The sequence below is a fragment of the Pseudonaja textilis genome, chromosome 3, assembly GCF_049901715.1.
Source record: "Pseudonaja textilis isolate UNSWEBS1 chromosome 3, rPseTex1.2, whole genome shotgun sequence".
Classification (NCBI taxonomy): Eukaryota; Metazoa; Chordata; class Lepidosauria; order Squamata; family Elapidae; genus Pseudonaja; species Pseudonaja textilis.
In genome coordinates, this window is record NC_141992.1 from 57,453,817 (window position 1) to 57,467,801 (window position 13,985).

Consider the following 13,985-nt stretch of genomic DNA (forward strand, 5'->3'; position numbering starts at 1 on the left):
CAGATCTGGAAACCTAAGGAAAATAAAATGTATCTTTGCTGTCATTGATAATCAAGTTGTCTTGGCTTCTGGTATAGTGAAACTCATACTTTATGGAAAGTTTGCTGAAAAATCCTGGTTTAATGTGGAATCTAATCCTTAACTTGGGATGTGGAGGCTTCTGAATAAGAATGTCTAGCATGGATATTTTGTATATTCCAAGGAAATATAAAAAGCTTTATTTTGCTTTGATTTATGCATCATAAAGAGTGATTAAAGGAAAGCAATGGCTTAGCAAAATGTATAAATAACATCACAATTGGCTATCAATGGTCAGCACTGAGAAGTAGTACTCTTCAAGGTTTCAGATAATATTTCGAGCTGTACCTGGATATACTGAAGAGAGAATATGAAACCCCTCCTAAGGTACTTTTTTTTTAAAAAAATCCATTTTGGTAAAGACATAGCCTTTGTTAAAGCACTTTATTGTATTATTTTATATATATTGAATATACAAATCAATCCCAACCTCCTATTGGGTTCAAGAAGATCAACTGGTAAATAAGTATAGGTTAATGCCAGTTTAACCTACAGTGGATGATCATGGTTTATTAAGGAATTTTGCTCCTTGGTGAATAAATCATCATAAAGCTTCTTGAAGGTGCCCTGCTGTATTGCTAATCACTAGGATTGTGCAGGGCTTCAGATAAAAAAAGTAAAAACATATTACAGGGCATGTGGAAGTCAGGCATAGGCCTTGTCTGCCACTTCCTAAATTTGATTTTTTTAAAAAAAAAATGTGATTGCATGATGGCTGTGGAAGTCAGTCACATACATCTGGAAATGCTCTATTTGGCTTAAAAGAGTGGAAAATGTGCTACATTCACAGTGCCCCCAAATAATATTTTTATGCTTTTGAATTGGAAGACTTGCACAGCCTTACTGTTCATATATGTACTCTTTTCCAATTGCTTTCTTGTCTGTATAAATATATGCTTGTTCCACACTAATGTTTTAGAGCCCATTCAGAAGTTGTGAAGAGCCTGTCTGTTTTCTAAGGACCAATAGAACTTATATGAAAGTCTGTGCTATTCTATGCTATGCAGGTTTAATTCTACAGTTAAATACCGATGTACTTTCTTTCTGGCTCCCTAGCTATATTTGTCAATTTAGGAAACTGGTAAGATTAGGCTACTGCAGGAAAGGCGATTTCTTCATAATTGAACTGAAAGAACTTTTGAGCAGGCTGTGTGATCTGCCATTTGATATAAAAAGTGCAATGTACTCTAGAGCCTTGGATCATATAATTGGGGCCAAATTCCTATAGTTATCAAATAACCCATAATAAAGTTAAGATATCATCAGATACAGACACTACTAATTCTGCTGCCTCCCGGTGATTGATTTTATTTTTTCAGCCTCACATTCAACATTAATAAGCATAGCATTAAAAAAAAACACGTCTCACTTCGGTGCAGAAACGTTGCCCTCAATTGTGACGGCACGTCGAGGACTATCCGTGTTGCATAAACCATGTTTTTCGCCATAAGAACAGACGTGACTAACATGTTAATTTCCGAGGGGAAAAGGCGTCGGGACAAAATGAAAAAGAAAAAGGAAAACACACACACGCCGCTTCGGGTGGAATCCCAAACGAAACTCCTGTGAAGAAGCCTTGGCATCTTTTGCTGAGGGGCGGAGTCCGAATACAAAGCCCTTCGCTTCACATCTTTGCCCAGAGCCGAGTGGGAGGAGTCGGAGTACAAAACGCGACCGCAGAGCCGCGGACTTCCACCCGCTCTCCTTCTCGGCGATGGCCATGAGCGTAACTGCTCTTGTTTCTGCTTTCCTGGGTTGCTCGGTAGCGACTCTCCTGCTGCTGAAATGGCGGAGGAGGCGGCAGGTCCAGGACAAGATAGCGAAGGCCAGGAGCCGGCGGGAGGGCGCCTTCCAGCAAATGGAAAGAGCCGTTCAGCGCTTCCAAGAACAGGTTAGGGAAGAAGCCGTGGGTGTGTGTGTGTGTGTGTGTGTGTGTGTGTGTGTGTGTGTGTGTGTGTGTGTGTGTGTGTGTGTGTGTGTGTGTGTGTGTGTGTGTGTGTGTGTGTGTGTGTGTGTGTGTGTGTGTGTGTGTGTGTGTGTGTGTCACGCTCAAAGCCGTAGGAGAGGCAAGAGGGATAAGTTTCGAAATGGGGATAGACTTCAATCTATCCAAAGGTTTACTTTCCTTCTAAGCTTGCAGTCTTTTCTAAAGGAACGAAGCTCCTTGCTTTGTTTGTTTTTTTCATTCCACGTTTAAGGAAAAAAACACACACGTCTATCTGGAAATTAGATGGCTATTCTGGTTGATGCAACCGGTGCATACTTGAAATAATAAGTCAGTGAGATTCGAACGTGATTCGATCAAATTGCAATTTCTGTTTCCCACAGGAAGGTTCAGTAGGGCAAATAGGTTTAACACAAAACCACCTGGGTCAGCAGATTTGTGTGCCACTCCATGGCTTTATGCTGTATAGACTATTTTAGCAAGACTCCCGGAGGGCAGCGAATAACTGAAAGAGAAGTCGAGTATTGTATCTGGATTCTGTAGATTTAAAGTTTGCTCGCTGAATTCAGTTTGACATTCTGAGTTACTGGAGATCACAATATTAAAGGCAGGTGAGGTGGAGAAGTTAGAAGGTTTTGATATGCACGTGGTTGACAAGTACATTTTTATTTTTTGTTCAATTTATATGGGCACATATTTTAAACTGATGACTGGGTGGGTGGGTAACAATGCTTAAAATGAGATTAAAATAAATATATTAGAATGGCCTTGTCCAATAAAACAGTTCTATTTTGTGGTTTAGCCCAGGAGTCGCCAACCTTTTGGACCTCAGGGACCACCAAACTCATAATTTTAGATCCCAGGGACCACCAACCGGTTCTGTGGGTGTGGTCTAATTTGTGGGTGTGGCTTGGTCATGTGACTGGCTGGGAATGGCTTGTATGTAAATATTATAAATATTTATATAAATATTGATTTTTTTTACAAAAAAAGAGCAACTTTTACCCAAAATCAGGCAAAGCAGGCAGGCAGATTGAGTTGCTCACAGAATCACAGATTCATTCAGAAATCTATCTGCCATTGGCTAGCTCAATCTGTCACATACACTCATAAAATTTGCTAGCAAGAAAACTCACAAAATTAACTCACAACACACCATTCATGTAAATATTGGATTTTTTATTTAAAAAAGAGCAACTTTTACCCAAAATCAGGCAAAGCAGGCAGATTGAGTTGCTCACAGAATCATTCAGTAATCTATCTGTCTGCCATCGGCTAGCTCAGTCTCTCAAATTTGCTTGCTGTGAGTCTGCACTTGAATTTGCTTGCAAGCAAACCTTCAGTCCTAAAGGAGGCAGAGCCAAAGATCTAAAGACTAGCTAGAAAGCAAGAAATCCAACCATTTCCTGCTTCCTAGCTAATCTAAATCTCCTGACACAGCAGAACAGATGATTGTCGGAAAAAGGAAAAATAGCAATTTAGCAAGCAAGTTTACTGGGTAAGGAGTGAGTGGGCGGGGAGCGTTCCTGTGGGCCATGTGGGCGCCACAGCCTTGTGTTTCTGTGCAACCTGGATTAATTGCTTTGTGGGGGTGCTCTGGGGGTGAGATTTCTCTGTGGCCCACCAAAATTTTCTCAAGGCCCACCAGTGGGCTGCGGCCCAGTGGTTGGGGACCACTGGTTTAGCTGATTAGAATATTAATCACAGGATGCATAATTAGAAACTTGCTCACGCTTGTGTATTTCATCACACAGTCAAGGATTTGTCTGTTTTCACCTTCATAATTAAAATGAAATCCGAAAGCAACCCTTGTGAAGTGACTTGTGTTAACCCGTTCAACAGTATAATCTATCATATTGATTTATTTAAACATTTATATAGTCACCCATCTTCTAAAAAAACTGGGCCGCTCCCAATCAAAAGTTGAAACCACATGTATATTCCCAGAAGTATATCCCATTGAATTAAGTAAAATTTTCTTCTAACAAATACGTTAATCATGCTTCTATGGCTGCTGCCCATCTTACAGGAAGCAAGTCTAGGTGAGTGAGTAAATGAATAAAACAAATATAAAAGCCAATCATTATAAAAAATATGAAAGTCATGGTAAACATGACAAACACTATATAAGAATGTGAACTGTATGAACGTCATGGAGAGAGTAAAAAGATCAACCATAATGGAGCCATCAAAGAATGACTCTGGTTCCTTGGGACTCCCAGTTCTTGAGGAACTTCCAAAATGATAATCTAGCTCCAGGCAGGAGGAGAGGAAGAAAATGTGTAGGTTTGCTGGCTATAGAACTCTAAAACCATTAGCTTGCACTTAATAATTCTGGGTAGATTTTATTGATGTAACTATTTAAATGTATTTTTACTCTGAATATTTATCCATGTAATCATCATTGACTCCATTTCTTGATACATTTGTTGTATTTACTCTTTCTTAGATAGGACATTTACCGACCGTTCGAAGTTATGACAAATGTCCCCCAAAGCTACTTGTGACCTGGCTTTAAAGTTATAGATGCTATAGCACCCCTGCAATCATTCACCCACCCATCCTATCCCACTGAGCCCCTGCAGCCAGTCATCCTCCCAAGGCAGATCAACTGGTTGTAGCCAGCTAGAACCTGAAAGCCTCCAGCTTCTTTCTCACCTAGCAGAGACCAACTTATTTTTCCATTCTTAGCAGCTTCTGAGAGAGGCACTGGGCCCAGTATAGGATTGGCTATCTGACAGAGCCAGCCTGCAAAGCAGGTATTGTTCTTGTGAACCTGTAGAAGCTCCACAAATGTCCCAAAGATGTTTTTTTTCCCCCCAAAAGGCTGGACTTTGTTTTTCCTTGAAGATGTTTCACTTTTCATCTAAGAACCATCTTCTTGGATGAGAAGAAGCTTCATGGATGAGAAATGAAACATCTTCAAGGAAAAACAAAATCCAGTTGTCTTTTATAAAAAAGAATCTTTGGGACAACCATGCCCTGGATGACTGAGAATCTTTATAAACATTCCCCAAACAAATGGAGCTGCCTTAAACCTCCTTAATCCCCACAGTCACAGGATCAAATAAATGGAGTCCGTTCCTTCCCTTTCTCCTCCCTTCCCAATAGACAGCAAGTAGTTGCTGCTGGGTGAGAGAGGGAACAAAGGATTGTGAGACTGGCTGGGAAACTGTCATGAAACATTGAAAATGAAGATCATGTGACTGCACCAGCAACCAGTAAGCAATTACAGCTTCCCCAATTTTTAATACCTCGGGAATCATGGGTCCTAGATTTTGGATACATTATGTAAGTTAACTCATTTAAGGTACCATGTTTCAAAAATAGTTGCTCTATGGTGCATCATTTCGCCCAAGTTCATAACAAGAGTTTTAGTAACATATAGATAAGCTGATGGTAATATATTAATGTGTTTAATCCTGTGTTTAATCACTTTCAAAACTGTGGCTGAGCAAGAGTCATATTAATATTTTTTCTGAAACACAGATTTTATATGTATAAGGTTGAATCTGCTTAGCATTGTTTTTAATATGGATCAGAGCATCAATTATAGGACTGATTAGTTTATACTAGACTAGCCTTCAGCTATATTGCAAAAATGCTAAATGTTTAGATTATAGGTGTATCTAAAAGAAGCAGTGTTTTATTATATATGGGGATTTTTTTCTCTTTCAGAATCCAAATCATCAACCAGAACCTATTTTATCACTGAGTTTGCCTGAACTCTGTCAGCAACTTGGGGATGGTTCACTCACACCTGAGAGTGTTTTCTACACCTATGTGGATAAGGTGAGGCATCATTCCCTAAGCTAACAAAAATGAGAAATATGTGTAGGGTAGGATTATTATGATTCAAGCTGAATTTTTCCTGAGGATCCATAAACATTTTTTTTTAGATTTGAAAATTGTTTTAAGAATCTGCATTTTTCTTGTGGGTCATATATTCCTATGGCATCTTCTTTCCTGTTGCTGTTATAAGAGTCTCAATAGTGTTAGCAAATTTCATCTCTCTTAAAGCATTTTGTCAGTGTAGCAAGAAACTTCATAAACAGATTCTCCAGCTAATTATTCAGAAAAAAAAACCACCCATTGAGTTCAGCCGTTAATACTCCAAGGTAGGTGTATATAGTTTGATTCCCCAAAAAGCCAATATCAGATAATCTTTTCAAGTCTTAAATCTATGAATCGAGAAATAATTTGATAATAAATACATAGAAGTGAAATGTCTAGTAAGGAAGAACAAATTGGCCTATACCAGAAATAGATCCAAAGAAGCAATACCTACCTGTCCTTCAACTGAGTGAAAATTGATTTTAGTGTTTAGTATTTATTTAGTATTTGAGACCAACAGGAAAACCTAGGGCTGTAAGCTAGTTTGGCAAGTTGAAAAAATACCCTAGAACACGGATATCAAACTCAATTTCATTGAGGGCTGCATCCAGGTTTTGTTTGACATTGGGGAGGGCTGGGAGGAGCATGGCCTGCTCAACATCACCACTTGTGTTGGCCTGAGCGTTCTGCCAGAGAAAACGGGCTCCCAAGCTCCATTTTCAGCTGTGACGGCCTCCTGCAACCCTCTGCCAGCGAAAACTGAGCGCAGGAGGGCTGCTTCCTAAGTTCCATTTTCTCTGGCAAATGCATGGCGGGTTGGCCCTTCTCTGTTTCCAGGGCAGCCCCACGGGCCAGATCTAAGCACCCTGTGGACTGGATCCGGACCCCGGGCCTTGTGTTTGACACCCGTGCCCTAGAAGAAGACAGTAGTAATATTCCATATTGTTACCAAAACCAGCTATTAAGCACTAAGAGCTCACTCTGATTCAAGGAGTCATTCAGTCAATTTTTCCTCAGCCTCTTGACCAAAAGAGAGAAGTGTGAAGCAAGAATCATAGTCTTTATTTATTTATTTTTACCCTCTGGGACTGATATATATCTGCTGGGTTAAAAGTTTTACCCAGGAATATTCAGAACCTACTTAGCTTCTACATTGGGGCTGTCTCCATCCAGTCTTACCATTTATTTGTTTGCTTGTTTGTTTGTTTATTGAATTTATATTGCCACCTATTCACCCATGGCGAATAGATCTTTAGATATGAGAATTGACATTGAACAATAATTCCCATGTAGAAGAGATTTAGTTATCTTTTTGAGAAAAATAAAAGGGTAATACCACTCGTAGGAGAAAATAATGAGGTAAAGGAAGCAATTATTTTTAGACATGAGGTAGTTTAGTAGACTAAATAGGCTTGCCTTCAAGTTTCCATTTTTTTTCCTCCTCTTTGCAAAGGCAGGCTTTACAGGAGAAATAAAGAGACTGTCTTTCCCTGCTTTTTCTAGGCCCTGAAAGTGACTGCAGATGTCAATTGCATAACTGATTACATAGCAGAGAATGAATCCCAGCTTTGGCATATGAACAGCGAAGGGAAAAAAGGCTTGCTCTATGGAGTTCCCATCAGCATAAAGGATTCCATTAACTGCAAGGTATAGCTGGGGTGGGCCTTGGGTGAGTATGCAGAGCTCTTGTGTGGCTAAAAAACAGGTGGATGTGCAACTTGTATTACATTATATAATAAAGAGCATCTTGGCTTTGGGTTTGAATTGCTTCTAGCAGGTGCCTATACATTACAAGTGTCAAACATGCTGTCTCATGTTGCCATCAAGTGACATATCGCAATGTTTTTTCCCCTCACAGAGCTGGGGTTTGCGTGGCCCACATGTGATGTGTCTGGCCCACCGGGCCGCCAGTTTGACACTCCTGGTATACATGTTAGTTAATATGAGATCATCTTTTCATCTGCCTGTATCTAATAGCTCAAGTCACTTAATGCTGAACCCTGCTCTCTTTTACAAAATCTTTATTTTATTTATTTATTCGGTACATTTTTATGTTGCCCATTTCTCCTCTAAGGTGACTGTGTCCAGTTTAAACCCTTTGTAACAAGGCCTGGAGTAGGGTGATATGTGGGCCTGCACACTGTAATGCACAAGTTTTTTTTTATTCCAATTGTTGGTTTCTTGTATGGCTTTGGAGGGGCGGATTTAAATTTGTGAGTGTTACCTTGAAGGTTTAGGTAGATTTTAAGTCAAATAAATAAGCAAAAATCCATGTTGTGTGGGAAACCAGCTGTATCTTAAAAATGTACAGGAAAATGTGTTTAGATCTGTGATAACCAAAATAAAATTTATCCTATGCTAAGGCATATTTCACAGCAATCTTAACAGTGATTGTTGTCTGCTAAAACAAAGTTATCTGATACCAACTGTGTTACCATATTGTATTACATAAAGTTTTGCTTAATTGGGGTTTTTAAAAAAAAATAGATTTATTTTTTTTAAAAAAGCATTAAAATACAAATTAATATAAAAGGGGAGATAATAGAACAAGTTAAAAATAACAAAAATCCATAAAGCAAATATATAACATAAGTGACCTCTTGACTTTTTCCAGTAAAGAAATAATAATACAATAGCCCCTCTCTGATGAATAATACCAATACTTAAATGGCTTATAAAATTAATATTCAACATACAAAAAATACAATAGTCATAATATATTCTTCACTTAATTTTTTTCTAACTTATAATAAACTGACAAATATGAATAAAATTAAGAATTCTCAACATTTTTCTAGTCAAATGAAATCTTGTCCTCAAAACCCAAGGTCAAAATCTGATTTTTCTCCTTGTCTTGTAAGAAATCTAACAGTGGCCTCCAAGTTGCAAGAAAGTTAGTCAAGTTATTTTTCCTAATTAAAGAAGTCAAGTTCTCAATCTAGCTAGTTCCATTAATTTCAAAGACTAATCTTCAATTGTGGGTATGTGTTTCTCTTTCCACTTTTGTATAGCGGCCTTGCAGCCAATGTCATATGTTAGAACAAAGCCCCATGTTTTCTCCCTGCCCTCCACCATGCTGTTTATCTGCCATCCCTAAAAGCTTGTGGTTTCACGAAATGGGTAGAGACATATAATTTAAATTGGAAGCCATGGTTTAAAAAAACCACAGTGTCTTGCATCATATAACCCTATCACATCAAAACCAAATTGGCTCAACATGATGTTGTAAATTCAGTTATGGTATACTGTTAATTGATCTAGTTTCCTCTGGGCAGTTCTTTTGCTGTTCAGGATTTGAGGGAGGAATTTTCTATCAAGAATTTATCCTTAGACCTTCTGTATAATAATAATCTTAAATGTTCCACAGGGGAACTAATAAATATATTACCAATTTGTTGCTGTTTTTTAACATCTTAAACCCAGCATCACTGAATGATATATGATGTTTCTATGGGGAACTCAAATTTCCTTTTCATCTTTCTATCGTTTTTCCTCACCACAGGGCTATGACAGTACTTTGGGCTTTGCAAAGCGTCTCTTCCAGCCAGCAGCAGAAGACGCTGTTATAGTGCAGGTGTTGAAACATCAAGGAGCAATTCCATTTGTAAAAACAAATATTCCCCAATCGCTGTTGAAGTAAATCATGTATTATTATCATTATTTTGCCAATGTTTTTTGTTTTGGTTTTTATATACAGGTTATCCTTGACTTAAGACTATTGATTCAAGCAATCATTTGAATTTACAGAGGCACTGAAGGAAGGGGTTTCCCACTAAGAAAATCATTTGAAGTTACAGCTGTTGCTGTGCTCTTGTGGTCTTGTAATCAAAGTTCAGGCATTTGGCAGCTCACCTGCATTTACAGTTCCAGGAGTTTCAACTCTTTCTCACCTTCCCTGTCTTCCCCCTCCCTTTTGGGCTCCTGACCCCCTGGCTGACCTTTGCCATCTTCTTTCTCTGCTGGTAACTAAGTAAGCTGCCACATATGCTCCTGGGTTTGGCTTATGGTCACTCACTCACACAGTCCTGATCATCAGCTATATTCAAGTCACGTTCATACATGAGCATTGAAGCACAACAGGTTATTTGGAATACAGTGAGACCCAGTGAATTTAAAATAAGAGTAAAACTTCCTTAGTAGCAATATGTTTGCCCTTTCTCTCTCATGCAGTCCTACACAGCTACCCCTACCCCTACCCATGTCCTTCTCAACTAGGTTGCCGGGCACTAGCTGGAGGGATGGAAGCCACCAAATCTTGGATCCAAAGGCAAAGAGTGGGTGGGCTTCAGGGCCACCTTTGTCCCCATAAGTCCTTGCTTTGTTGATTCACAAATTGGCAGCTACTTTTGCCTTGCCAGCTTACAAGCCTGGTACCTGTTGATGGCACTTGGGCTCAGGGGAGAGGAGCATTTCCATGTAGTGAGGCTCAACTTGTTTTGCCTGGTTCAGGTGATATTCTTTTATTACCTTATAACAATTTCATTCTTTCTTGTCCATCTCCCAAAGAGATCTTTTGGACAAGATTCCTGGCTTATTGTCCACCCTTGCTTCACCTTTAGATAAGACAGCTTCAGCCTCATCTTACATATTCCTCCCCTAGGCATCCCCTAGACAGAAGATGCCACAAAATGAGGTTGGGATGAATACATCTCTAGCCTGTAAATTCTCCCATCTCTTTTTAAAACTGGCCAGAGGGGACTATTAAAACAGCTTAAGTTGCTAGTAATCTCTGCGATCCCTGTTTCAGTAGTCTTTGGAAATGGGTATTATTTCTGTGGGCTTCCAGGGGGCCTGTACACTAATATGGGGTTCCACATTGGTTGTGATGGGCTTGAGTCCTGCCAGTCAGAGATCTGTGAGTCGGACAGGTCTGCAGTGGAGATTTGCTTACCTAAAGAAAAACATTTAATAAGAGAAATTTCAGCTCCAGTATCCAACAGTTTGCTTAGCATCATTGTGGGTTAAAACAAAATGGGAGAATTTCAATATTCCTGTCCACCCTCATATTTTCAGTCAAGACCCATGCATTTACCAAAGCAGGGGGACATCTCTAGAAATTGACTAAAGGGGTGTGTGTCTGAGCTTACATTTTCTTTTTTTCGCCCTTTACTGCTGGGACTCACTTTCTTTAAAGGTTCTGTTAATTGTTTCAGTTCATGTGGACCAATGAAAAAAGCTGCTTGTTCTCCTGAACTTTCTTGTCATTTTCATCTTCTGATCCATGCCTTCCTCATTGAGGTCTTTTTAATGCCTCCACTTGCTTCTTCAAATTCCTAGTAGAATCCCCATCCCATCTCTCCATATTTTCTCCTTAATCTCTCGGCTTTTATCACATTTGTACATGCACCATCTCTGTTCTCAACGTTTTGCTCTGGTTGCTTCAAAAATTCCCATTTCTGCGGTCTACCCCTCTCCTTTCCCACCTGTTTTTTTTATACTCCTTCCTCCCCTGCAATTTTTATTTTTATCCTCAACACTCCCAACCGCTTTCTTTGCTTCTCACAAATCTGTTTCCAAAGAGGCTATGGCTAATGGGTAAGCTGCATTCAATTGTTCAAGGCGCTGCAGTCCACCTAGCACACATTTTAAAGATTGATTGCATGTTTGCACTTCTTGCACTGAAATGGAGGCCCTTGGTGGTGATAAAACAAGGACAAAGCAAATAGGTATGACTGGCGGTGCATAAATTTGTTTCTCATCAACTGACTAGACTGTACCGTATGATACTGAAGTGGGTGATTCAAATTGACCAAAGGACTGTTATTTTTACCCAGATAATAGTACCCCTTATCTCTACCATCATCCCTTTGGGCAGCACTGTGTAAGTGATCATTGTTAAAGCTTAAGGAAGCATATTTTTTTTAATAGTAGAAGTAGAAGAGTTGAACTTGACCAAGTCTTTACAATGCTGTTCAGGACTTAATAGTTGCTCATGATAATGACCATTTCCTCTTCATAATTCAAGAAATGTGTTTTTTTTTTAAATGATTGTGAGAAAAAAAACGGGAAAAATATCCTTATTAAGAAGCAAAGTGTAAATACCATTGTTTCAGATTAAGATTAAGCAAGGGATACAGTATAATTTTGTAAAAAGACTAATTGAATCATGTACTTAAATCACTACCTGGAAGAACTATTAGGAAAATATTTGGAACTATTCCAAAACGATTTGCTGACAATATTCTTTATCTTTTCAGTTATGACTGCAGTAATCCAATCTTTGGGTCAACAGTGAATCCTTTGAATCCCACTAAAAGCCCTGGTGGATCGTCAGGAGGGGAAGGAGCTCTTATTAAAAGTGGAGGATCCATTCTGGGCATTGGGACAGATATAGCAGGCAGCATTCGTATCCCAAGTGCCTTTTGCGGAATTTGTGGTTTAAAAACCACTAGCAACAGAATTAGGTGGTGTACAAACCCTAATCCTTAAAATACAGAGTTTAAAATATGTGGGTTATTTCTCTCAGATTCCTGATCTGATTATACCTATATATCAAGAGTTGCCAAGAATGGGAGAACTAATAATTAATTCAAACAGCAAACATTAATCAATCAGATCACAGACTAGGTAAAATCTTGTTCATTCAACCTTTGTTGAATTGCTTTTTACATCTGCAATCTTATGTCCACTTCAACTGAATTCTGTTTAACATCTGTTTTACCCTGCTGTACCCTAAGCAAAATGTTGTGAATTTGAAATGTTTATCGGTTATGTTTTAATTAGTGAGGTAAGTCTAAGGTCTATTGCTATTGCTAGTCTAATAGGCTTGGTTGGAAACCTGGCTATTTCAGTTCGTATGAACTAACCCTGTTCAACTGGGTAAACCAGAAACGTTCTCAACATGTCATCTGTGTTAAGTGCTGAAATGAGTTCCACTTTAGAATGTAAAGAAAGAGGAATTGATATTGAAAATTGGGAATCTTGACAACTTTGCTAAAACTACTCTTTTAATGTTTCTCTAGCAAAAAAGGAATTGTTCCATCCGTGGCTGGTCAGAAAGGAGGTAAGATACCATTATTGATTAGATAAATGGGAAGTTTGTTTCAAGTGGAAAAGTTATTCTTTGACATTCTTGTTCTCTTCAAAAAACAGTTTCATCAATTTACAAAGTAAATTACAGTACAGCTGGCAGTTTTTCAAAAAGTATGAACTCAGCTTAATGACTTAATGCCAGTAACAACCATGCTCTATTACCTGAATGTTTTATTGTCGTTTATTCTTTTAAAAGAAAAAGTTTTTGAAACTAGCAATGGGGTATTGTAACAAGAACTTACCGGAAAAGGATTTGAGAATGTAGCTACGGTAGTTGTTTCCTAGTCTAGGGACATGATGGCGAACCTATGGCACATGTGCTGGAAATGGCATGTACAGCCATTTCTGCCAGCGTGCAAGAGGTCGCCCGGAAGACCCCCACTGTGCATGTACGTGGACCCTCCCACCGCTAGCCAGGTGATTATCGGGTATCTGCCGTGCATGCGTGGGAAAGACGCACATGCATGCGCAGAGGCGTGCAGTGTGGGGATGTGCACGCATGCGTAGAGGGGGTGGGGGGGGTTGCGTGCACATGGGTGGGATTCAAATTTTAACTGGTTCTGTGGGTGTGGCTTAGATGGTGGGCGTGGCTTGGTGGTCATGTGACTGGGTGGACATGGCTTGGTGGTCATGTTATTGGCTGGGTGTGGCCAACTCAATAATCACATCGAGGCACGCATCTCCTGGCCTGGCCTCTCATGACTGTAGGGATGCTGCAACAGTCGTAAGTGTGAAAAACGGTCATAAGTCACTTTTTTCAGGTCCATTGTAACTTTGAATGGTCACTCCACACAAGCAAAGTACCAGCAAATGAGGGAAAGAAAACTCCAGAGAGGTTCCTGAGACAGGAAGTCTAGCCCTGCCAAGAACGTAATAAGGGTTAACGGAGGGGCAGTTTCTGTAAGCAATACCAGAATGTTTCCTTCCTGCCTTCCTTACAGGATTAGGCCAATAATTTCTTCTAACAACCGGTTCTCCGAACTGCTTAGAATGTTAACCACTGGTTCTAGTGAATAGGTGTGAACTGGTAGAATCCCACCCCTGCGTGCGCACATTGCGTCATGGATGCAGGCACATGAGCGCGCTTTTGGCACGC

At 39.5% G+C, this 13,985-nt stretch overlaps 1 protein-coding gene across 1 annotated transcript in view; it reads left to right on the forward strand.

The window, feature by feature from the left end:
• Positions 1–1,575: 1,575 nt before the first annotated feature.
• LOC113440644 (fatty-acid amide hydrolase 1-like) overlaps positions 1,576–13,985 on the forward strand; it is a 30,462-nt gene continuing 18,052 nt past the window's right edge. The window contains exons 1-6 of the mRNA XM_026707173.2: positions 1,576–1,969; positions 5,702–5,815; positions 7,361–7,504; positions 9,360–9,493; positions 12,055–12,261; positions 12,820–12,860. Of these exons, the coding sequence (XP_026562958.1) occupies positions 1,793–1,969; positions 5,702–5,815; positions 7,361–7,504; positions 9,360–9,493; positions 12,055–12,261; positions 12,820–12,860 (817 nt within the window). The 5' untranslated portion in view covers positions 1,576–1,792. The remainder of the gene's footprint in view (positions 1,970–5,701; positions 5,816–7,360; positions 7,505–9,359; positions 9,494–12,054; positions 12,262–12,819; positions 12,861–13,985) is intronic.